Below are 26,864 nucleotides of genomic sequence, written 5' to 3'. Positions count from 1 at the left end.
AAAATGATTCAGCCACCAAAACTAGCAACAAAGAAGAGCGTCACATTCAATATGGCCCACACGGCAGTCGATATGATTGAAAATACTTCACTCGAAGGAGTTCGTCAACTTGGAAAAAAAGCTGTTATCTTTAATCAAAATGGCTACAGTTATTCCAAGATACCAAAATGGGACGGTATAAATGTACGCTCCATAGACCCTGTAAGAGCTAATTGGGTGTATAAGAACGCTCGAAGTCTGGGAAGTAAAATTCCTAGGCTAAATAGCCTTAAAGAAGAGCTCTTTTGAAGAAGCCTTTCTTCAAACAACTGTTTGTAACAAAGCTTGCCTATAAAATTGATATATGTTTGAATTAAATCGCCCTGTATACAATAAAAATAGTACGAGTAACTTTACCTTGTCTACTATTACTAAAAAAACGTATAGGTATAACAAAACTTATTTTTCTAAGTAAATTTTACTTAAATGTATTAAAAAATTTAAATTAATATTATTATGTATAGGGAAGTGTTTAATTTTGAAAGTTACTTTTTGTTATTTAGTTTAATGTAAAAAATTGTTGCAAAAGTAGTTTGATATGCTAGATTTAGTACTAGAGCTAGATTAATTTTAATTACAGTTTTCAATTTACAGCAAACAAATATATTGCAAACATTGTTTGTTCGTTTTTCTAAGTTATATTTTGCGGATGGATTAAGTAAAGCAGTTGTCAATACGATATATAACTTTTTGTCATATTATCGACCACAACTTATTAGCAAAAAAGTAGTTTTTATTTACACTAAACAACTACTTTTAAAATTGAACATACAACTTTTGACTCAAACATGAATATATATTTTTGCTCAAAACAGATGACAAACAATAATTAAGTTTTTAAGAAGTAATTTTTTTAAGTTTTACTATCTTTTAGATAATTCAAATATTTGAAAGAAAATGTAAAAATTAAAGCTTAAATAAATGTCACAAATGATTTTGATTGAATAAAAGATTTCAATATAAGTTTTACGAAAAATCTTAGCCAGTTAAAGAAAAGGAAAAAAATCAGAACTAATATTTATAATATTACAAAAATATTTTTCGTCAATATTATTCATCACCTTACCTGGGATGCATACTTTTTATAACTACCAAAACCTATATAAAATATATTTAAACCATTTGCAAACATTACACCTTCATCAAGTGTTAGTAGTAAATGTTATGGTTTTTCAGATAGTTAATGAATTAATCTAAGTTTCTCTAACAAAATAAATTTCTGGTTGTAAAGTAAAATAATCACTCTGCTTATAACTTATGAGTTATTATAAGTTTGATAGTTAAAAAACAATTAGAGTTCTTTCTCTACTTTACTTTTTAAAAGGAAAAAAAATACTAATTTCGCTTCAAAATTTAAAATTGCTTAATTAAAAACTCCTTTTCCATGGCTATTAGTTATATGTTAGAAACTATTTTTGCTAGTTTTAAACATTAAATTTTTTTTTGAACAAAACTTTGTTTGCCAAATAAAATTAAAAAAAAAACTATAAACTACACTATAAAGCTATAGTGAACATTATAAAAACTAATTTACCTACTAAAACATTTTAGACTTTTTTGATTATATGAAGTTTTATTTTTTTGTTTGCAATAAGTAGAAGTAGTACAATTTTATCATAAATCAATTTGATAATTAAATTATTTAGAAACTGTAATATTCATTAAAAAAACACAATCACTAATCATTGGCTTGTTATACAAATAAATTAAGCTTTAAATGTATTTACAAGAATATGTAAAAAAAAACTAAATAAAATTTTCTTTTAAAAGTTTCATAATAATACTTTTATGAGAAAAAAGAAAAACCCATTTTCATCGTACATTATTCTTATGTATTTAAATTAAATAAAGTGTATGTAACTGACGCCAATTTTAGCCACATTTAACCTTAAAAAATTAGGTGCAAAAATTAAAAAAATACAATCGCTAGATTTAATAAAACATTTTTTTTTACTTTATAAATTGATAATTGTATGGTCTGTTCATATGGTCATCGCCTAAATAAGGACTAAGCTTATTAGAAAGTCTGCTTCTAATATAAATCAATAATTGCTAATTTTTATTCTTTTACTTTTATATACGATTACAATTACATACGCTTTAGATTATAATTAGATCAAAATGATTTGTTTCTACTCAATACTTTATATTCAAAACCAGTTCTATCCACAACTTAAACACGTTTGTTACTATTAGAGGATGGATCTGTAAAAGTTTAACAGGTTATTTTGAAATACATTACATTTTAACTATACAAAAGTATTGCTCTACTCCATGTCAATAGAAAAAAAGTATTAAGTGTTTTTTACTGTTGCTACTTTAGGCAGCAGTGAAGAAAAAATTAAAAACTTACGATAAAAAAGAACTGTTATCTTGTAAATTTATAAACAACCTGCTAATAAGTAATGTGTAAAGTACTTGATGATAACTTGAAAATGTAAACCGTAATGCAATTTATTTTCTACTGTTAAGGTTTTATTTGGGCCACAAAAATCTTTTATATTAGCCCTTAAATATCTTTGAAAATAAAGGTAACTATAAAGGTAAATATAGTAAAAATTTAAACAGTTGGTTTTACGTTATGTCTAACTTTTAAATATTTTGAGTATTTCTTTTTTATCAGAAGTAAAAACAAATCATAAATTTCAGATTTCAGATTTATATAATTTAGATAAAAGTAGAACTACGAACTTTGTTCAAACTTGGTTTACCAAGTTAAAAAAACTTAAAAAATGTATGTAATCTATACTTTATATAAAACGAGATTTGTATTGTTTAGTTTTTACTACTTTATGGTTTTATAACTGCAAAGTTAGAAAAAAAACACGATAAACAAGTTGTCAAGAGTTTTTAAAATAAAGTAAATTGTTTCAGATTATTTTTAATGGTTTTTTGATAAATAAAAAAAATAAGGATTTAAAATAATTTTTTTTTTAAAGAAATAACATCCTATTAAGCCATAAAATTTTGTTTTATACAAATTTTTATACAAAAAATAGTTTTGAAAGCGCAATAAAGTTCAACATTCTTTAACGTTTTTAATTCGTTTTAGTTTTTTGTCTGATTTGTTTTTTTTTTAGTCGCTTCTTATGGTTTTCTCCATCTTGAATATATGCACTATTTAAATTTTTTTTTTCATTTACAACTTTGGAATATAGATTAAATATTTTCTAAATTTTTTTCTAACTTACTTTTTTTCAGCTTTTTAATTTAGCATCAGAACTGAATGTCAAAACTTCAAATTCTATATTAGGTGTTCTCAACAGGTAGGTGTTAAATATGCACGAAAGGACACTTTTGCACGGCACTTTTTTCCGAGGGGACAACTTTCAGAATGGCTTATTTTTGCACGATGACACTTTAACACGGGTTGAAAAGTTTTTATTTTAATTTAATTTATATTATTAGCTAGTTTTTTTCTTTCTATTTTTACAATTACTGTTGCCCAAAAACTTTACCCTTAGTCGATATATTTTTTCTCATCTATATTTTTTTGTTTGTATTTATTTCTTTTTTTCTTATTATTTATTTTATTATCACTTTTACCCCTAACTCGGTAATTTTTTTTATTAATTTTTAAATACTATTTTTTACTGTCGTGCAAACATGACCTTTCGTGCAAAAGTAACCTCTTGTACAAAAGTGACCCTACGTGCATATTTGACCCGTATCGTTCTCAACAGTTGATATTATCATATAAAAAATGAGTGTAGCATTAATATCAAGAAGACTGTGTATACAATTTAAAAGCTAGTCATATAACCATGATAACTTTTATTTTTTCAAGTTTTTTCTATAATTTTTTTTTTTTTTTTCAAAGTTTTAATTGTTTCATCAACTAGTTTTCATCAAATTATTTTTCTAATTATTTTAAAACCTTGTTGTATAGGAGCTTTGACCTCGAATATGCTATATATTTTATATTAGTAACTTTTATTCTAATTAAGTTGTTCGATTGTTTTTAAAGTATACACTAAAAATTGTTTATTTAATTGAAAATAGTTATAAAATGGTCTTTGAAATAGTTATACTACCTCTACAACTTGCACTAAAAGCTGATTTTTTGAGATTGAGGAAATAAAACATTTTACTTGTAGTAGTAATGTTTCTAATGTTAGAAAGTATTTAAAAAAAGAAGTTTATGTCAAAGTAGCTGATTAATTTTTAACAAATGTGTTTTTAAAAACAGAATGAAAACAGTTTTTAATTCGAAAACTAATTTAGCAATTTAGCTTAAGTTTTTGTAAGCTTTAGAGAAATATAAAATTATATAACTGAACGACAAAAATACACTTAAAATATTTGGTCCTAGGACCTGGTTGACGAAAAAACCTTTCGGTTATCGAGTCGCTCACCACGGATACCTTTTAAAAACTTGTTCACGACACAAAATAATTCACTGATTAGGCTTTAAAGTGAATTATTTTTTTGTTAGCATATTTGAATATGTTAAAACTCAATTTAAACAAAAAAGGAGAATTTGTATCAGTTTTTATAATTAAAAAACTAGAACTTGATTAATTCGTACTAGTTGGTAAAATTTCTCAACTGTCGATCCCTGCCTCAATTACTACACAACTTTTGAGACTAAAGTACCTAAGATTAGTTAGATAACCTGCATGATTGTGTTCATTGTGAATAAGTCTAGAGCGTATAAGAAATAAAACTTATTTAACATGTACAACACACTGAACAAGATTGTGTAAAGTTGAAACTAGATAAATAAAATAATCAATAACATCGGCGAAAGTCTAACAGAGCCTAAGTCTAGACTTACATGACCACAAGCTGATGATCATCCTACGAGATAAAATATAGAATAAAGTTGAAAATAGCTTGAAAACAAAAAACGCTTGTATAAAAAAATGTTGCAAAACTTATTCAACTCACGCAAAAAAATTAGCCAATTATCAACTTTGTTTTTATTTCGGTAAAAAGTTTCCAAGCAACGTTTAAACGTCATAATAACTACAAAACTAAGTTTTGGAAAACATTAATTTTTCAAACTTCATATATTATCTAAAGTAACGACTATGGAGAAGAGAATTCTATTCATAGTCCTTGTATGCTACTATCCGCTTTACAGCGTGTATAACACGCCTGCATCAGACACAGCTGATGTTAATACTACTGACGAGTACAAATTCAAGTACTCAAAAGCTACCGTTTATGAAAAAAGCATTAGAGACTTTCTAAAGCTTCAGGCTGGAGTCGTGGACATCCAGCCTAAAACGTTTAGTGAAATGACGATCACAGAAATGTTGTTTGCCATGAACCCGTGGAAAGAACCGGAACCAATAAATGTATGTGACGACAGGATTCCCTGTCTGCTGAGTTTACTCTTGCAGCAAAAATACGACTTTATAAGTTCTCATATCTATAACTTTGCTGCAAATTATGGATATAAGTTAAACAAGTATCACGTAGTTTTAATTTGGTTGGCCGCTCTTTGGGTATCTAAAATACTCACAACGTTAGTTTCTATACTGGATTTAAAGATAATTTTTTTTCTTTGTTTTTATTTGTATTAAATAAATTGTCATACGCATTAAGAACTTGGATTTTTTTTAGTGTCTTAATATAAAATTTTAAGTTTTTTAATGCAAAAAAATGTATTCAAAATTACAATTTAAAACTAACAAACAGTGTTAAAGCAGTGAAATAATGTATATTTAAAGGAAGTTCAATTTTTCAGCTGGTTCTTTTGTTTGACTTGTGAAATTGCTCGAAGAATTGCTTATAAATTGTATCAAGGCTTAGCAACTTCGATGAGTACCGCTAAAAAGTTTATAAAAGTTGCCTTTAATAGCTTCAATAGTTTTTGCTGTTTGAGCTCATAAAGTCCCAAATGAACAAAGCTTTCAACAGCCTGAAACAGCTAATAGAAACAATTTTTCAACTGACCAAAGTTGTTGTATCAAAAATCTTCAACTGTGCCTTTATTGCTTTGAAGTTCATTGCAATATCTTTCACCTCACTCATCATAGCAAATTTTAGGACAGCGTTTGTCAAAGCTCCTAGAAACCTGATGGCAATACTGAGAAAGTATTTTAATTTTGGTAAAAAGGTATAAAACATATAGTTTATTCAACTTTTCATTATACTATAAATATTTCAACTTCATAAATGTAGATTTTTCGCATGAACTTATCAAAAGTTATAAGTAGTATAGCATTTAAAACTTCTTAAACATCATAAAGTTAGTGTAAATTACTTTAGATATTTTGAAGAAAAATAACTCATTAAGCAATTATTCAATAGAATGAAACAGTCCAAGTCCAGCTCGAATTCTCAAATGACTCAGGTATAGAAAATATTGTGAATGTTGAAACAAGCAATGATGAAATTGAAACGGAACCTGCTGAAGAATTACAACCACTAAGCCCAAGGAAAACCTTCAATGAAGATGATAGTTTTGCAGTTCTGAAGTTATCAACACCTGACCATAATAAGTTTGTCGAAGCTGACCACCCGAAAACATCAGAAGTAAATGACGCTGATTTATTGATTAAACCAAATGAACTTTCTCTTCGCGCTAGACTAAGAGCAAAGTACGGCAAACCTGTTAGATCACAAACCAATGAAAACAACCAAATCAAAATGATTCAGCCACCAAAACTAGTAACAAAGAAGAGCGTCACATTCAATATGGCCCACACGGCAGTCGATATGATTGAAAATACTGCGCTCGAAGGAGTTTGTCAACTTGGAAAAAAGGCTGTTATCTTGAATCAAAATGGCTACAGTTATTCCAAGATACCAAAATGGGACGGTATAAATGTACGTTCTACAGACCCTGAACGAGCTAATTGGGTGTATAAGAACGCTCGAAGTCTTGGAAGTAAAATTCCCAGGCTAAATAGCCTTGAAGAAGAGCTCTTTTGAAGAAGCTTTGCTTCAAACATCTGTTTGTAACAAAGCCTGCCTAATAAATTGATATATGTTTGAATGAAATTGCCTTGTATGCAATAAAATTGTACGAGTAACTTTACCTTGTCTATTATTACTAAAAAAACGTAAAGGTATAACAAAACTTATTTTGCGAAGTAAATTTTACTTAAATATATTATATAATTTTTTTAAATCAATTTTACTGTGTTTAGAGAAATGTTTAATTTTGAAAGTTGCTTTTTGTTATTTAGTTTAATGTAAAACATTGTAGCATAGGAAGTTTGATGTGCTGGATTCGAAGTATAAAAGCTAGAATAATTTAATAACAGTTTTCAACTTACAGCAAACAAATACTTAACAAATATTTTTTGTTCGTTTTTCTAAGTTATATTTTGCGGATGGATTAAGTAAAGCAGTTGTAGATACGATATATAACTTTTTGTCAAACTATCGCCACAGATTATTAGCAAAAAAATAGTTATTGTTTACACTAAAAAAGTATTTTTTTAATTATTCATTCAACTTTTGATTGAAACATGAATATACATTTTTGCTCAAAACTGACCACAAACAATAACTTAGTTTTTAAGAAGTTAGTTTTTCAGTTTTACTATCTTTTGAGACAATTTAAATATTTCAAAAAAATTTAAAATTTAAAGCTTAAACAAATTTTAGAAAGGATATTAAGAGAAAATTTTTTTTTAATATAGATTATACAAAAAACCTTAGTCTACTTAAGAAAAGGAACAAAATCTGAATTAAGTTATATAACATTACAAAACTACTTTTTGTCAAAATTATTCATCACCTTTTCTGGGATGCATACTTTTAATAACTATCAAAACCTATTAAAAAGTGTATTTAAACCAATGGCAAACATTACACCTCAATCAAGTGTAAGTAAAAGGTGTTTTTTTTTAGATATTTAATTATTTATGCAAAGTTTCTCTAACAAACTAAATTTCGTAAGATAGTTTAGTAACTCTAGCATTTTTGTAACATTTTTACTAAAAACAGGTAGGTTTGTGGTAAATTAAAAAACTATGTAGGACTTTTTAACTATGGAAAATCAAGTTAAAATATTTATGACTATTATTTGAAATAACTTAGTTTAATTTTATAACTAAAGTATTTACAATCGAATTTATGTTTATACGATTATAAAAAGTATCAGTTTTTAAGTTACTATCGTTATTTCGCAACTGTTTGTTTTGTTATTAAAATCATATATTTTAAGAGCTTTACTTGTAAGATAAAGAAAACATAATTTTACTATTAGAATTAGAAATATAAGTTTCATATAAGGTTTTAATCTTAAGCTATATATATTTTTGTAATAGTTTAACAACTTCAATAGAAAAAAAAACAAAAGTTAATGTTATCGAATATTAAAGTTTTAGGAAGCAGGGGTCGGTAGGTATAATAAATAATAATATGATTTAATACAATCCTTTTATATATTTGCATATTAACTCAAAAAAAAACGTATTTTAAACAATAAGGAACAAAATCCAATTTTAAAACAACTATATAACTTTTTTTTTGTAAAATATGCTACATATTCCTAATTTAAAAAAGGAGACGAAATTTTTTCAAAGGGATTTGTCAACTACAAATAGGTTTCGATTAAATAATCAATTGTTAGTAAACTTGTAAAAAGTAATTCTATGGATATTTTTCTGCTTTTATTAAATAAATGTTTTTAAAAACCCTTTAGTTAATTTAGAAATGAGCCATATTATCAAGTGAACGTTTAAAAAATAAGTTCAACGGATGTATAAGTATAACAAATTTTAAGTTTATATATATATTGTTTATTGAACGATAAAAAAAAAGCGCCCAAAAAGTTTGGTCTAAGGACCTAGTGTACAAAGGAACATTTCGGTTATCAATTCGTACTTCACATGCATATAAAGTTTCTGACGAGCTATTAAACATAGTTTTTTTTATCATTTAAACATTTAAATCTTTAGTAATAAATAATCAGTTAAACGAAAAGAAAAATGAAAGAAAATAAACTAAACGAAAATTAACTGAATTTTGTGTTTAATAATGTACTATGATTCTTGTTTAGTATCATATGAACAAAAAATATGTATATCACTTTAAATTAACTTTTAAAAGTAGATAAACAACACTAATAAGAAACGTGTGAGTACTTGAATTATAGGTTACAACTTCTTTAAAGAAAGTAAAATGTAATACGCTGAAACTTTCTTACGAAAATATCTTTTTATAAGTATTTTTGTTAAAAAGGTAATTTTTATTTTATTTAGTAATTTAACTTGAACAGTAAAAACAATTTTACGTTTGAACAGTTAAATAAACTATAGTAAATTTTTTTATAAGAATTTTAAAGAAGTGATTTTTACAATAGCTGAACTTAACTTTTATAAAATATGAAGATAAATAATGTAAAATTTATGCTTTTAATAAGAAAATCAGATAAAAAACTATAATAGTTTTAACAATAATGATATTAACAACAACATATTTTCTTCTATTTAAAAATAATCTTTTTATTCTCTTTTTTTTGAATACTTGTCCAAGTCTAAAACTGTAACAATAGAAAGCAAGCAACATTTGCACATATAAAAAGAAGAATTTTTTTTATAATTTTCTCAAAATAACAAAAATAAAATTTAACTTAAGTTTGCTTGGAACAGTTATCAAAGCTTCCTATTTAAACACTTTATTTTCTGCTAATGTAAAAAAATCTATAACTATTTTTTTACATTTACATGCTCAAAAATAAAATAAATAAAAATAAATTGTAAGCATACGAAAAAAAAATTCTTAATATTCTGAACTTAATTCAAAATAGTAATCTTAAATAATAATCTTAATATATAACCAAATAGAAAATGCTAAAACCAATATTACTGTAACCAAACAAATCAACTTTCGAACAAAAACATAAAAAAATAAAATGTTGGATATTAAATGACAAATACTATTAACTCCTTAGAAAAAATAAACAGACGAGTAGGAATGATCACTAATGACCTTGAGAATCACTATTTAAAAGATAACTTTTAAGTTTATCCTGGAACTTTCCAAAATGACTTATATTTTTTAAACATAATGGTAGCTTAATCCATAACTTAGTTTCTTGATAGGATAGCGATTTATGACCTATTTTGCTGTTGAGTCTAGGTAGAAAAAAAATTTGTTTCTGAAGACCTCGTATGATAATTGTGGACATTTTTTACATTTCTATTTAAAAAGTTATCTGGTAGCAAGTTATTGTTAAACTTAAACATAAACCGACCTATTTCATATAGATACAGACTTTAAACATCTAATATTTTTTTCTGAATTTTTAATTCTCTTACACTATCATCGTACTTCTTTTAATGTATGCATCTAAGTGCTCTGTTTATGTTTATTATATAGTTTATGTTTATGTTTATTATGTTTATACATTCTTTTTGTATATATATGGCGTTATAAATAATTAGTTTTTTTTGTATTGAAGTAGTATGATATTTTTGGTTTAAAGTGATATCAACTAAAATAAAGTTTTTTTAAATTAAATAGCTTAATTTGTTTAATTACTAAGTTATAATCTTTAATCAGGTTGTCTATTTTAATACGTGGTCGAAATTTGTTCTTTTGTTTTGCAATACATTGTTAAAAGTTAAATGTCTAAAACTCTAAACTCTAAAGTAATAATTTAAAACGCATCAAATCACTTGGCAATAAAAAAAAAGATTACTATATTCGAAATTATCTTCTTTAACATTTTATTAGTTATAACTTTTAAGTCATAATTTCTTAGAGTAAAAAAGATATGAGCTTTAAAAATAAATCTGAATTATTGTTTATTTTTTTAGTTTAAAAAACGAAGGAACATTTTTTTATACAGAAAACAAATATTTGAATGCCTTCAATTTAACAATACTGGTAAAGCTATAAAAATTAAGTTTAGTAATTTAGATGTTAAATTATTATAAAAATTTGTTTTCTCAGTTTACAATAATTATCATTTGTCTATAGTGGTTTATTGAACAGAAACGAAAAGTTGCTTAACATTTTTTTGGTTCAAGGACCTCGATACACTAAAAGACTTCTTGTCTATGTGTTTCGCTAAAATGAAATACTATAAAATACTTTTTACTAAAAAATTTTTGAGATATAGTTAGTTTTGTGAAAAGTTTCTAATAAACTTATGGAGGAAAAATTTACGTTGTAAGTTTTCTTGGAATTTTGAAAAATCTTATCTACTTAAAATCTATCTTCTCCATCTTTTTTTATTCTACTAACCTCAAGTTTTTAGGAAGTGTTCGGTGCATTAGTCAAAAAGTTTCTACTGTTATGATTATAAAAATCTTTAATTTTAAATTTTTATATAAAAAAATTCATTAAAGGTAAGTGTTAGTTTAATAACTTTCAATGCAAACAAACATCATATTTATATAAGTTGTAAGCAATATTTAGCTAAAAAATAAACTGTATTTAAAAGTAAAAAAATAGAAAGCTTTTTAATTTTCTTTAAATGTTTTTTTAAACCTTATTGATTTGTTTGTTTTAAAAACAAAAATATAACTTTTTTTTTGGATTTATTTACTTGTTTAGTCATAAAAGTTTTAAAAATGTTAGTTTAGGTAAGCGTTGTTTTATTAAAAAAGTAATATCTTCAGTCTGACGATTTATTGAGCATCAGACACCGTTAGATATCGTTATATATTTAAATTATAGTTCCTAGTATATGATTATTTTTACAATGAACTTTTTTTTAATTAATCAAAAAATGTTTTTCCATATATATTTTCAAAAATACTTAAAAATACTTATTTTATTTAATACTTTTTGCAACTTTTTAAAATTAAATTCCTTGCTTCGCGCTAGTGCTTCTCATTGAAAATCTAACTATATTTTTATGCTTGAGTAACTATCGAAAATTTTTACTGTTGTTGTTACCATAATGCTTATTTTAAATGATTAAGCTAATATTTACTCAAATAAATACCACTTTTATTAATTACACCTGTTAAGTTATTCAGAATAAGTACATTGTTTGAAGTCTGAAGTCTTAAGAAGACAAAGTAATTCAATTAAACATTTTTTCACAAGTAGTACATGTTTTGGTGACTTACTATTGCTAAACAACAGAAAGAAAGAATATACTTCACACTACAATTTTACAAGCATATATTATAAATATTTATGGAAACTACATTTAAATACCAATTGCTAAGGTTTCATTTTTATACTTTAAATATTGTTTACAATGACATCAAAACTGGTCCCTTCTTGTATATCACTGATTTGTTGTTGTTATCATAGGAAGGGCATCAAGAAATATGTGAATGTATATGAGTGGAAGTATAAATCTAATGGATGAGACAATGTGTAGCCCATTGTATATTATAGTTTTTAATGTTAATATGGGTAGAAGCAGGTGCAAAAAGTTTTCTTTTCAATTTTATTTACAAATTAATTTAAGAATATCGAGTTTTATCAAGGTTATATATAATATACTTACATTTCAAAAACAGATTCAGGACAATGTCAAATTGTTTTGTAATTTTTTATACTTTCATAACATAAGTAGTTAATCTATAGGTTCTTATTATAAAAAAATAAAAAAAAAGGTTTTGCATGTTAAAGTTTTGCAGTATTTTCACGTTAATCTTCTGAGTTAAAAATTTTTGTTTTAGTATATTTTAAACAAATTTACTTAAATTTTTATTGAAATAACAATATGCTAAAAAAATGAGGATTTTTTTTACTTCAATAAAAAATAAAAAGACCAGAAGAATCTATGATATCAATTTTTTTCTAAGCCATAAAGGGAAGTCCATGGTTTTTTTTTACAATAAATTATCATTTGTCCATAGTGGTTTATTGAACAAAAACGAAAAATTGCTCAAAATTTTTTTGGTTCTAGGTCTTGGATACACAAAAAGATCTCTTGTATTTGTGTTTAAGCTAAAATAAAATACTATAAAGTACTTTTTACTAAAAAAATTTTGAAATATAGTTAGTTTTGTGAAAAGTTTCTAATAAACTTATAAAGAAAAAAATTACATTGTAAGTTTTCTTTGAATTAAAAAAAAATTATACATAAAATCTATCTTCTCCATCTTTTTTATTCTACTCACCTCAAGTTTTTAGGAAATGTTCGGTGCATTAGTCAAAAAGTTTCTACTGCTTTGTTTAGAAAAATCTTAAATTTTCATATCAAAAAGTTCATTAATTTTTTTTTAGCAAAAAATGTTTACTCAAAGTTTTAGAATACTTTACAACACCATAAAAGATTATTATTAAATATAGATGGATTATTATGTAATTAATTTTAAACAGAGAAAGTTTCCAAATGATTGCTTAAAATCTTTAGGGTGTAGAGTTTTAATGAAGTAGTCTTTTTTTAGCCTTTTTACTTTAACCCTTCTATAAGGAACCTTTTGAGTTGTTCTATTTTTACCCTCATATCTCTAAAACTCATTGAAATTGTACAAAGCGGTATAAAGTTAAAAAGCAACTACTAGCTACGTTAAAGATCTCTAAAATAAGATGAATATGTAAAAAAGTGTTTATCCCCTATGGCCTTAAACTTCTCTGCAATATTTGTAAACTAACAAATTAAATTATAAATAAAATGTATGTAATGTTGAGATTATGTTTTGATATACCACTTTATTAGCTATAAAGTCTTAATTTAGAAAATCAGAACATTGTTAAAGGTCATACAGAATCAAAGATTATATACAAAAAATAACAAAGACTTTTAAATAAAACTTCAAAGTAAATAAATAATTAGTTTTAGTTGAACATTAAAAATGAAATTAGGTTTTAGTATGTAGTTTTTTTTGTTAGTAAATAATAAACTTATTTTTCATTAAGTTCAATGATAAAGTTGAATTTTCCTTGATATCTCCTTGATTGTTTTTCAGTAAAAGACCTAAAATTTTCAAATAACTTTTCTTTTAACAAATTAAAAAATATCTATTTTTGTAATTAAAGTATATTAAACATTAAAAATTTTACATAAATAAAACAAAAAAAAAGGTTTTAAAATCAATATTTTTTTAGTACTATGACAATATTCATTTAAAAACTTAATGTAAAAGTTTGAAGACAGTTGCTTGAAAATTCAAGAAAACATAATTTGATTAAATTTGTCAATTTTCCCTTCCATAAATTTTAATTTCTTATACATTTAAGTTTTGTTCAGCAGTATGTCTGATATGTAAAAAAAAACTCAGAATTAAATATATATTCAATATTTAAAAACTAAATTCTATTAGATAAAGATAGACCACTAATGTACTTTATAAGTAAGGTTATGTATTTAAGTTGATAATAAATATTTATTTAACAGTTCTAGTTTAGTTCTTAAACTAATCTAAATTTAATTTTACATTAAGTTTAAACTTAGTTCAATTTTAAACAGACATTTGGATAACAAACATGACTACAAATAAGGTTGCTGTAGTTACAGGGTCCAACAAAGGCATTGGACTTGCCATTGTAAGGTCTCTCTGCAAAAAGTATGAAGGGCATGTCTACTTGACATCTCGAAATGAGGAGAGAGGCAAAGAAGCAATCAAACTGCTCGAAAGTGAAGGTTTGTCACCAAAGTTCCATCAGCTTGACATAGATGACAAAGCTAGCATTGAAAAGTTGAGAGACTACATGGTGTCAGCTTATAATGGTATTGATGTATTGATCAACAATGCTGGAATAGCTTTTAAGGGTGCTGATACTACTCCTTTTGGTACTCAAGCTGAAGTTACCATAAGGACTAACTACTTTAGTACCTTAGATGCCTCTAACACTTTAGTTCCCATAGTAAAGTCTGGTGGGAGAGTTGTAAATGTGTCAAGTATGACAAGTGCATCAAATATTAAAAAGTGCAGTCCTGAATTGCAACAGTTGTTTCGTTCTGGTACTATCACAGAAGATCAGCTGAGTGAAAAAATGAATGAGTTTATTAAATGTGCCAAAGAAGGCACTCATCAAGATGCTGGATATCCAAACACTGCATATGGTATGTCTAAGATCGGAGTGACAACGATGACATTTATTCATGCGCGCAGGTTGAAAGAGCAAGGAAAGAATGACATTTTGTTGAATTGTTGTTGCCCAGGATGGGTACGCACTGATATGGCTGGTCCAAAAGCACCAAAAACTCCTGATGAAGGTGCTGAGACCCCTGTTTATCTGGCTTTGTTGCCCCAGGGATCTACTGGGCCCCACGGAAAGTACTTGTCTGACAAGACTGTTCATGAGTGGTAAAAAAGAAAACATTTAATTCTGTAGAGCTGTTTACAAAGCAATACTTGATAATGCAGTAATTTTAGTACAATGTAAAAATAAGGCTGTAATGAATACACATTTAATTATCTTAACTGTTTTAATATTAAATCATTTTTTCATAATTTTGCTACTGATAACTCTTTTTTTTCTATGCAATTTTTGATAACTCTTTTTTACTAATCTTGTGGTATGAGCCAATATTTTTTGTTGTTTGTTTGAAAATTGTATTATATATTATGCAATTTATCATTATTTCATTGTGTAATTTAGTAATTTAATTATTGTCACTAATAATAATTTTTCAGATTTATTAAGATATCCACAACCAAAATTTCTGGCTAAAAACTTTAAAAGTAAGTCGTGATTGTAGATTGAAACTTTTTTTAGCAAAAACTGTTATATAAAATTTATAATTAAAAAGTTTAACTTTCTAATACTTACTTTTATTTGTTTAAAAAGTTAATTTAATACTAATTTTATAATTATATAAATTAAAAATGACTAAGAGTTACTGCATTATATAAAACAAGTTATTGCATCTAAATATAAACATATTGTTAAGCACTACTGCCAATAGTGAAAAAAACATCTTGAAAAGTTTTGAAGACATAAAATTAAAATAGATAAACTATATAGCTTTGTAACGAAGCTTTAAAACTTTTAGCTATTATTTTCAATAATAAATATCATGATTGCCTAAAAATTATTTTTTAAGTTAAATTTTACCTGGGGTTTAAAAAAATAGGAACATTTTGATATATTAAAAGACTTTTGAAAAAATATCTAAAAGGTTGTTGAGCTTTTTGTCAAAACAACATAATCATCAAGGTTGCCACACATTCAGGATATCCTGGAAACTCAGAATAAGTCAGGATATATTGGATTTGTCTTTTAAACTCGAGCTGACTCAGGATGGAGACGGGTCAATATGCGCGAGGGTCACTTTTGCACAGAGTGTCATTTTTGTACAAAGGGTCTTATTTTATAAGTTTTTAAAAAAACTCAAAGTTGTTTTTTCAACTTAAAAAAAGTTATTAAAGATTTTAATTAATAATTAAAAGTAATTTTTATGGTTTAGTGAATTGTTTAATATATTTATTAGGTTGCTTTAAGTAGGCACAAAGAGTAATTAAAAAGAATTTTTAGTAAAGAAATGTAAAAAAAAATTAGAAAAAAGTATAACAAAAGAAAGTTAATTGATGGTCATTAAAAAAAAAACTATGAGATACTGCAATCAAAAATGTTACACTCCTAGCAGCTTTAACTTTTACAAAGGTTGTTGTAGAAAATTTTATTAAAAATCTAATTAAGGGCATAGGGGGGTGTCCGACATTGTTTTTTACTAAAAACAACATTGGATCTTATAAGAAAGCTTTAAGTACAAACTACAAATTAGTTTTTATAGAATTAAAAATCTTTTTTAGCTTTTGAGATATTGTAAAATTTTTTTAAAAATTTTCCAGTATAAATATATGGATTGCAAATTTTTGGATTCAATTTTCCCGGAAATTTAAAAAATCACTAAAAGCCTATCTTTTCCTTCATTTTTTGAGCTAAAGACCCCAAACTTTCACCATGTAAAAAAAAGCCTTACCTCCCCTATGGCTTGAATTTTGAACAATATGTAGGAGACAGATTTATAAATTTATTTTCTTGTTTATAAGATATTTTTGTTCCTAAAGTTTTTTTAGTTATTTTTTTTATAAATCCACTTCCAAGTTGTTATAATATTCAAAAATTTTTTTTTGAAATTTGAAGTAAATTAGTTTAAAAATAAAGGTAGAGATAGATTTTTAGTAAAACTTTCGAAATTCATAGAAAATTCGCACAAAAACTTTTTATTTCATATTGTATCTTTTTATTTACAAGCTATATTTCAAAAGTTATATTTTTGTTCTACAAAAAGGCACCTTATATAGACTTTTAAATTTTCAAGTAGAACTAATGTTATTTTTTGTATAAAAGTAGTATAAACTCATCAATAAGTTTTACAAGTAAATCACAAACCAAAACTGCTGAAATCTCATTGGCTTTACACGCTGTCAAGCATATTTATACAGCCAGTTTGTGTGACAGAGCTTAAGAAAAAGTTTTATCTTGACTGTGCGATAGCACACTCCTGCCACATAGCCCAAACCAAATTAACATATATGATAAATATTAGCTTTTCCACCACAATATTACACCACTTTTCCAAAACGCCTAGCTCGAAGCAATCAATAAATCCAGGTGGTACAGTGTATATTTTGATGAAAACGTACAAATGGATATTGTGGTTCAGTACATGTGTAATTTTTAACATTAGTCTGCTATTTTACTTGATTAAAAACAAACTAAGTCTTCTATTTTTAACAAATATATTTCAACAATTTTCATTAGTGGGATACAGTTGAAACAAAATTAAAAACTCTCATCAAACACAGTTAAATACAACATAAGAGCAACTAGTTAACTAAACAAGGATAATGAATAATCAAATTATTTTTGCTTACATAACTTTGATTTGTTTAAAGAATTTAGATAGCTTCAATCTGACTAGGTCAATCTTTTTTATACAACTTTTAATTATTTTGAGTCTTGTTACATTACAACTTTTTCCACATATTGGGTTTTAAACTAGATGTTCAGATATTGAAGATCTACTCATGACATTTGAAGTTGCTATACTTATTGTCTTTGGTTGATTTTTAATAAGTGCTTTTACACACTTGTGAATGTACTCTTTAATTCTAGTTTCAAGGTGTCCAGAGGTTTGACCAATATAACTGTTTGAGCAACAGCATTCAAACATGTAAACCAGGCAAGTTTTTGCTGTTAACAAACGTGCATTATTATGAAAGGTAAAATGGTTTCTAACCTCAGCCTTTGCCAATTATGCATGCTTGGTTTAAATAATCGAACTTCCCTAAAACCTGTCTTTGAACTTGGTTGTGCTACAACCAACTTGCTTGCAAAATTAAGAAGAAAAAAACCTAGTTGACCATGAAACAGTGTTTGATTTCAACAAAGATTGTAGAATATTTTTTGTAAAAGTGGTGAAAATTCTTTTGAGCAGAATAGCTGTTGTGAGTACATTTGTAAAAAATATGTCATGCACAGATGGTTTAAATGGTGCAATGAAAGTTAGATGGTTCAATCCAGCAAAAGAACTGTTCTTTTAACCTGTAAAAAATAAGATTGAAAACTTGACATAATTTTAAGTCTTTGGTTATATGGGTTTGAATGAAGAATTTGATTTTTAACGTCTGGAAGTTTTTTTCAGCTTGATCTGTGGCAATTCTGAATAAACTTGATATACTCTACAGTTTTGATGTGTCATCTATAAGTTTATTTTATTTTTATTAAGATATGAGATATATCTGTTAGTTAATATAAATATAAGTTAAAAAAATATTAACTAGTTTTGTCAGATAATATAAATTGCACAAAAAATAAACTAAATTGAAGTAAAGTTAAAATTGTATAAATTGGTATAATAAAGTTTCTTATTAAATGGACTTTTATAAAAGTTTTATATTCAGATGTTTTAAGCTAAACAAAAATCTATAATCACTAATTAAATTAAAGTTCTATTTTTTAACTAAGTTGATTATGATTATACAATAAATTTAACTTAACTAAATATAAAAACAGGTCTTAAATTTACAAACATGACTACAAATAAGGTTGCTGTAGTTACAGGGTCCAACAAAGGCATTGGACTTGCCATTGTAAGGTCACTCTGCAAAAAGTATGAAGGACTCGTTTACTTGACATCTCGAAATGAGGAGAGAGGCAAAGAAGCAATTAAACTGCTCGAAAGTGAAGGTTTGTCACCAAAGTTCCATCAGCTTGACATAGATGACAAAGCTAGCATTGAAAAGTTGAGAGACTACATGGTGTCAGCTTATAATGGTATTGATGTATTGATCAACAATGCTGGAATAGCTTTTAAAAACGCAGACACCACTCCTTTTGGTATCCAAGCTAAAGTCACTCTTAAAACTAATTACTTTAGCACTTTAGACGCATCTAACATTCTGATACCCATAGTAAAGTCCGGTGGAAGAGTTGTCAACGTTTCCAGTATGGTTAGTGCATGGAACATAAAAAAATGCAGTAATGAGTTACAACAACTGTTCCGTTCAAGTACAATCACTGAAGATCAGTTGAGTGAAAAAATGAATGAGTTTATTGAGCATGCCAAAGAAGGCACTCACCAAGATGCTGGATATCCGAATACTGCATATGGAGTGTCCAAAATTGGAGTGACAGTGATGACGTTTATTCATGCACGTAGGTTGAAAGAGCAAGGAAAGAATGACATTTTGTTGAATTGTTGTTGCCCAGGATGGGTACGCACTGATATGGCTGGTCCAAAAGCACCAAAAACTCCTGATGAAGGTGCAGAAACCCCTGTTTATCTAGCTTTGTTACCCCAGGGATCTACTGGGCCCCACGGAAAGTACTTGTCTGACAAGACTGTACATGAGTGGTAATTGTTGAACAGTTTTGTACATAAATGTACATATAAATGCATGATGCTTTAAGCATAACTAAAATTTATATTGACTTTACACTGAAAAGAGATTTATGTTCATTTAGAATATTAAGTTTAATCGAATTTCATTAAGATAATGTAGCATTTATACTTAACAATCAAATAACTTTTATAACTTTACTGCATGAAACACTACTAATCTTGTATCTAGTTAAACTGTATATTACACATGTTGCTGTTTTATCTTGACCACACATTTTACCATAAGTCTACTTTGTTGCACATGAGTTTATAGAATATTAATCCTAGTTAATTTTCCATTGTATACATACTTATATATTGCTTTTTTCAGATTTTATATTTATTGCACTTAATACGTTCTACAGTCAGCTGGTAAGTTTATGAAAAAGTCTTCAGTTTTTCGTGGTTGTTTAGAATTACATGAATAATATATCTGTATGGTATATAGTTTAGATATTTAATTTTTATTTTTTATTTTTTGTAATTTTAAATATAAATTGGTATTTGTTAACTTTTTAATCAGAACATACTACTGCTGTAAAGATGTAGCAATTAAGATAAAAAATATTTAATTAAAATTCCTTGTTATTGGATTATCTTATTAGTTATAAGTGAAACTCAATATTAACCTTATTTCAGAATATTGTATATAGTGTTTTATTTCAGCTTCAAAATATAATCTAGTTGAAAATGGTGAGTTATACTTGGTTATTTGTTAATTTACATCTTGCATTTTTTATATACTTTTGAAATTTAGGGTCTTCTAAGTCTTTTAAGAAAACTGAAGTCGGAAAGCAACAAAGAACTGAGAATACTTCTGCTTGGATTGGACAATGCAGGAAAGACGACAATTCTCAGAACACTTGCATCAGAAGATATCAATCAAATAACTCCTACACAGGTTATTTAAATTTCACATGTTCAAAAACTCATACTAATAAAATAAATAGTAAGTTTGAATTTTGAACAATATGTTCACATTACTTTGTTTTATTTTTATTTATTTGATTTTAAATATTGTAGTTCTTGTAACTTGAGTTAATGAAAACTTAAGGGGATTTTGTATTTTCAAACTTTTCACGTATATATTTTCAAATACAACTTTAATAGCTTGATTTTTTCTTACATTGTGAAGTACATAAATCAAATCGAAGTTTTATCATTCAATCTTTAAGCTAAACTTCTAGTTTTAGTTGTTTGAATATTATTTTTTTGACTTTAAAGTTTTAAAAGTTCCAAAACTTTGTTTTGACTCGGACTAATTAAAGCATAAACTTTCATTAATTAGTATGAAAATTTTCAGTATCTGAAAATGGACGTTTTTATGTTGAAACCCTGCGAAAAAAATTTAATAAATTGAATAAAAAATAGCATTTATAATTCACCCAGGGCTTCAACATAAAAAGCGTGCAGTCGTCTGGCTTCAAGCTGAACGTGTGGGACATCGGGGGTCAGAGGAGGATCAGGCCTTACTGGAGGAACTACTTCGAAAACACCGACGTGCTGATATACGTCATCGACTCCACTGACCGCAACCGCTTCGACGAAACCGGACAGGTAACGTGTTGGTTGTGTGGATAGAGTTTGAAATTTTTCATATATTATTGAACTGTTTATGTATCTTTATATATTGAAATTTATTAGTTTTAACTTTTTTAAGCAGTAGTGTGAGTAATTTAATAAATCAGTGTTGTATGAATAGATTGTGAAAGATTTAACACGTTTGTTAAAGTGCTGATTGTATTTATGTTTAAATTTCAGTTTTAACTTTTAACAGTGTGAATACTTTATATTTTTGTTTTCTACAGTATGTATAAAATAAGTAAGTGCAGTTCAGGGAAAAATTTAGGGTAAAAATAATAGAAGTTCATGGAATTAGATATTTTTTAGAAAAAACATTGAAATCCTAGAAGTTTAAAAAACTTTATGAGAAAAAAGTTATTTAATTTATGGGATATTTGACTTGTATAATTTTTTTTATCTAATATATTTATTTAGTTTTGATTTATAATTGATTTTGGTAAAATTAGGTACTACAGTAAACTAATCAATAAAATGAGTCTTAAACTATTCTAAGGTTCACAAATTAATTTAATTGTTTTCGTTTTAGCTAGTATTATGCAAAAGTTAAGTATAGATGTTATTTAATTTGATATTGCTAAAAACTACTATACTTTTTAAAGCAGGTTTAAAAAAAATATTCTCATTAGTGCCCTTTGGCAGAAATTTAAATAATAATCGCCCCCATTAATTAGACATCGCCACTTTACTAGTTAATTTCCCATTAATTTTTTCGCTGCCTTACTAATTAAGGCCTCTTGATAGCCAAAATCGCCCGCAAAGAGGCAGTATTGCCCACTTTGGAAAATTCTGTTGTAAAGGAAATAACACATTAAAATTGCTTGAAACATCAAACAATATAGTAATGTTCTTAAAATACAAAGCTGCTGTTGTAATTTAAATGAGAAGCAACGCATACAAAAAATTCTAGTAAATTATAGTACATTGAATCGAATGATATTTATATTATTTAATTAGTAATATTTTATTTTGAGTCGAGGTTTAAAAACATTGACGTTTTGTTACTAATATGACAGATGTATAAAGTAAATGAAATTTATAAAATAAAGAAAAGGTTTATTACTTACCAAAAAACAGTTTATATGTATAACTAAACTTTTTTTTTTGAAGATGTGAAATTTCCATAAAATCAATATAAATTAGATATTAGTCTATTTAATCAAAATTAAAATTATGACCCTCTATGTAAACTTCAATTGTTTTTTTTAAGATTTTGGGATCCAGAAAACAAAGTTATTTTTACTCTATTTATATTTTGGTTGCAAGTTTTTTTTCAAGGTAGCAATGCTTAGGATGTATAACAGTCTTTTGACAAGGACTTAGAAGGACTTTGTGAAAAAAACCAAAATTTAATTAAAATTTTTTAGTTAACAAATAAGTATTTTTTCAGTAATTTCTAACTACAAAAACATATCTTATTTGTTAAATTTAAACCGTGCTATAAATAGGATTTTTAAATGAAGTTATTTTTTTTTTAATTCAGAAAACTAAAAAAGTTTCAAAAACTTTTGGCCACTCATAAAGAAGGTTTATTATAAATATAAACTTTTTTTTTTTAATGTTGACGTATTTAATAATTTTAATAAGTTTTAGGAAAAACTTAAGTGCTTACTTAAGTATTTATGGTATTCATTGTTATGAGTATTGTGGTATTTTATAGAATGATTTGGCATACTTGTTGCTATAGATTGTTGGTAAAACTAATTCAAATGATTGTTATGTAGTGCATTCTGAATATACCATGTTGAGTATTTCTTATCTATCATTTATCAGAAAATATGTAATGATTTTTTATTGAATATGCTGATGGAAACTGGTTATTTGTTAGCTTTTTTGGTTTTTGCTTACTGTTTACGTTCGTCGTTTAGATGACATGTGTTTTTATGTATTCAAATATACTATCAATTTTTTCAAAACTTTATTTCGCAAACAATGTTTCGATCAAAGAGCTCGTCAGTGATTGCAAAACAAAAAATTCTTATTGACATATAATTGTTTATTTGGATGTGTAAACTACCAGAACAACTTACAGTAATTTACTTGGTTGTTAGTTCTCAAATGATTGGTGTAAAGAATGCAATTATGTATATATATAGTTATATACAGTTACTTCTTGTAGAAAGGTATAATTAAGGGTGTTCACCAAACCTGGATTCCTGAAAAAAACCTGGAATTTGACAATTTTGACTAAAACAATCTTGAAAGACCTGGAATTAAAAATTTTTTGAAAAAAATCCTGGAATTTCGAAGAAAAATCACTGAAAAACCTGGAATTTTGAACATTTTTTCATCATAAATAATGAAATTTCAATACGACATAAAAAACACGTTTTGAAATATCAAAGCTACATACAGATTAAAAAATTGTCATCAACATTTTTTTACTAAAAAAACAGATTTAAAGTAGCTTTACAGTATCGTTTCAATGATGTTATACTATATAAAACAGTTTTTTACCTTAAACTTAGTATTAAACTAACATAGACCCAAAAACAAGTACTTCCAAAAACCAGGAAGAAAAGAGAAAACCTGGAAGAAATTTCTAAAAAACCAGTGGACACCCTGAATAGTATGATTTTAGCCACCTGGTTTTGAGGTATAATGCTCTGTAGTGCAAAACTATTTAAATTCTGACATTTAATGTTCTAATACAGGGGTCGGAAGCCTTTTAGTAAAACTCTTACGCAGTTCTTTTGAAATAACTGTAGTAATCAATATTAAAATACTGTTATTAAGCAAAAACATGACAAAAATGCAATAAAAAAGCTCTAGTAAGAGTATTTAATAAAATAAGAGTCTAACTCTAAGTTTTTATTACAAAACTTTTATTTTTATTGTTTTAAAAAATTTTGGTTTAACTAAAAAGTACCTCGCGGATCGCAGATTTTTGCTTCGAGAGCCGTATTTGGCCCGCGGGCCGCAGTTTGCCAACCCCTGTTCTAATAGTTCTGAGTTCTTTTTATTATCTATTTAAAATAAAGTTTGCAATTTTAATCTTATAAACTAGACATACATAAAAGTTTTTTTTTTTTTTTTAATTTACATAACTTTCTGAGATAATGTTAAAAGAACCTTTAAAAATAACTAATGTATGAATATTTTTATTAGTAATTATCTCTTTTAAGAATTTTTTAAAATGTCTTTTACCGTCATAATCTTACTGAATAGACCTTGAGAAATACTTTTTATCATGTTTAATTTCAAATTAATTTTCGAGATGTAACCCTTTAAACAATTCAGAAGAATTTGAGTTGTAATGTAACCAAAAGTCTGCACTTTGTTTTGTTTTATTATTTATAGTGTTAGTTTTTTACAGTATACCATTTACTTTGAAACAAGTACAATAAACAATTATGATTTATTCATAAGCTTTAAAATGTTCGTATGCAGTTTAGTGCTTAGCAATTGTTACACTGTAATTGTTTTACAAGTTTGATAGTTTAAGTACTTTTTTAGTTTTTTAATCAATCATTGATAGTTCCTAGCAAATTTTGGTATGCTCTGTAGTCTGTTTTGGCTTTTGGAGTATTTACTAAACAGATATTTAAACTATACTAAGGTGAAAAGAATAACATTTGTTTATAAAAAATTCACTGGCTGTTGTATGAAAGCCTAAAATAAAAAAATATAGTTTCTTTTTTAGTTTAAGTTTTTTTTAATGATTGTCATTTTCGTAAAAAGTTTCTAAAGTTTGTAAAAACTTTTTCATCTTAAACTTTCTCGGACATTTAAAACCTACTAAAATGCGTTCATTTTTTAAGCAATGACCTCAAGAAATGCTCCTTGCACTATCAGAAAAAAAACAACTAATACAAGAAGCATCTTTCGGCAAAAGAAAAATTTTATCATTTAAATTTTAATTAATAAAAAACGCATTTTACTCAATTTCTTATGATTGTATTTTCTAAGACGGTTTTTTATCATAAAGTAACTATGTAACTATAAATTTTATAACAATAACCACCAAAACTGATAAAAAAAAAACTAAATTACAAAGGTTAATATTAAAATCACAAGTTATAAATGATAAAAAAGTTGTTCATTTTAATGTTTTCTTAAGAAAAAAAACGCATTTTACTCAACATTTTTATCACTTTACAATACAATTTATGATAAAATTATTATAAATATTTTTCAAAATTTTATATAACCACTAAGCAATTTTTTCAATCTCAAACTTTCAATTAAAAGGAGCTGCAGGAACTGTTGGACGACGATAAGCTGTCGGGGGTTCCCCTGTTGGTGCTGGCCAACAAGCAGGACCTGTTCAGCGCGGCCAAGGCTTCGGACATCGCCGACGGGTTGCAGTTGGCGCAATTGCGCGGGAGGACGTGGCAGATACAAGCTTGCAGCGCCAAGAAGAACGAGGGCGTGGAGGTTTGTATTTTGACTTGAGCTTGTTGATCACGTGATGAGAAGTCCGGGCTCTGTAGACACATTCGCCGATGTTTTATTTAGTTTTTGCTTTTGATTTAGTAATTGTTAATAACACACAAATCTACTTAACTTTCTTTTAAAGTCCAGCGGTTGTAACGTCTCTAATAAATTTTTTTGGTTTAGGTGTGGAAACAATTACTATGAAAATTTTATAACAGTTGGATCTTAGAGATTTGATTAATTGTTAGCAAAAAGCCGGAAAGTGTACTTAAATTTTTTTTTAGAGATCTATCAATTTTAACATTTTGAATTTGAAATAATAGTTTTATAGATGCATAAAAAATATTTTATTAGCCTAATTACATCTTCAGTACCTTATTTTTTTATAAATTTTATTAAATTTTTTAAATTAATTAATAAACAAAAACAGGACGGTCTTCAGTGGGTGATGAGAACGTGTGCTAACAAAAACAAGAAGCAAAAAGCTTAGTTGTACCTCCGAAACATCAATGTATTTTACCATCAAACGGTACTTTAGACATTCTACACATTTCGTACGATTAACTGTGTTTTTTTTTTCAAACTAATTCATATTTTCCATCTCAAACTGTTGCATGATTTTCTTCAACTGTTTTACCAATTTGCACCGGGTTTTAGCTCTTCAAATAGGTTATGTCTGATTATAAACGGGCCTTGATGTTTTCGTGGCTTTGACTGTCTTACCAAAGACTTTGCTTGAATTTCATATATATATATATGTATATTAAAAATGTTATTGTTTTTACCTTTAACTTTTGCTTTAAAATTGTTCTGTTGTTTATTTGATTTTTGAACTGTAATAAAATACATAAAAAGTTTGTGAGGTTTAGTATTAATAAAATGATTTGAAAGTTACATTTTAGTATTAGTTTATATATTAAGTTTTGTAAAACTGATAAGTTAAAAGCTAGACTTTATTTATTTAAATTGTTTCTTTTTAAAAGTACTGTGTTATGATTAGTTAACAGGACGCATTGATAAAAAGCTAATATGTAGTCTTAAATACTGGGTTGCCAAAAGTCTGGATTCCCGGAAAAACCTGTTTATTAAATATATAGGAATTGAAAAAAAACAATTCAAAACATATTCCAAAATTCCATTTTTTTCTTAAAAGCAATTTTACAATTTGTGGCCTGATGGTGAAGGGGTCTTATTGACTCTGAGTTGAACA

At 26.3% G+C, this 26,864-nt stretch overlaps 2 protein-coding genes and 1 pseudogene across 3 annotated transcripts; all 3 read left to right on the top strand.

Moving 5' to 3' along the window:
• The first annotated feature begins 14,333 nt into the window (after positions 1-14,333).
• Positions 14,334-15,499, top strand: LOC145831481 (carbonyl reductase [NADPH] 1 pseudogene; annotated as a pseudogene).
• A 5-nt stretch (positions 15,500-15,504) lies between these two features.
• Positions 15,505-20,026, top strand: LOC145831480 (carbonyl reductase [NADPH] 1-like). Its single transcript, XM_082938750.1, has 2 exons — positions 15,505-15,548; positions 18,829-20,026. Exon 2 carries the CDS (start codon positions 18,846-18,848, stop codon positions 19,671-19,673), a length of 828 nt encoding a protein of 275 aa, XP_082794876.1. The 5' UTR covers positions 15,505-15,548; positions 18,829-18,845; the 3' UTR covers positions 19,674-20,026.
• Positions 20,027-20,050: 24 nt separating this feature from the next.
• LOC145831482 (ADP-ribosylation factor-like protein 3) lies at positions 20,051-26,512 on the top strand. Of its 2 annotated transcripts, XM_082938753.1 has the most exons (6): positions 20,051-20,068; positions 20,363-20,389; positions 20,454-20,597; positions 21,086-21,253; positions 25,469-25,654; positions 26,085-26,512. In XM_082938753.1, the coding sequence occupies exons 2-6, from the start codon at positions 20,387-20,389 to the stop codon at positions 26,142-26,144; spliced, it is 561 nt and encodes a 186-aa protein (XP_082794879.1). In that variant the 5' UTR covers positions 20,051-20,068; positions 20,363-20,386; the 3' UTR covers positions 26,145-26,512. The 2 variants fall into 2 exon arrangements, with proteins under 2 accessions (XP_082794879.1, XP_082794878.1); XM_082938752.1 differs by lacking the exon at positions 20,051-20,068 and having other exon boundaries at positions 20,314-20,389.
• The last annotated feature ends 352 nt before the right edge of the window (positions 26,513-26,864 follow it).

This window comes from Thalia democratica, chromosome 3 (genome assembly GCF_965202585.1).
Source record: "Thalia democratica chromosome 3, ktThaDemo2.hap1.1, whole genome shotgun sequence".
NCBI classification, from domain to species: Eukaryota; Metazoa; Chordata; class Thaliacea; order Salpida; family Salpidae; genus Thalia; species Thalia democratica.
Note: the sequence above shows the minus strand (reverse complement) of the source record. Positions and strands in the feature narration are given on the sequence as shown.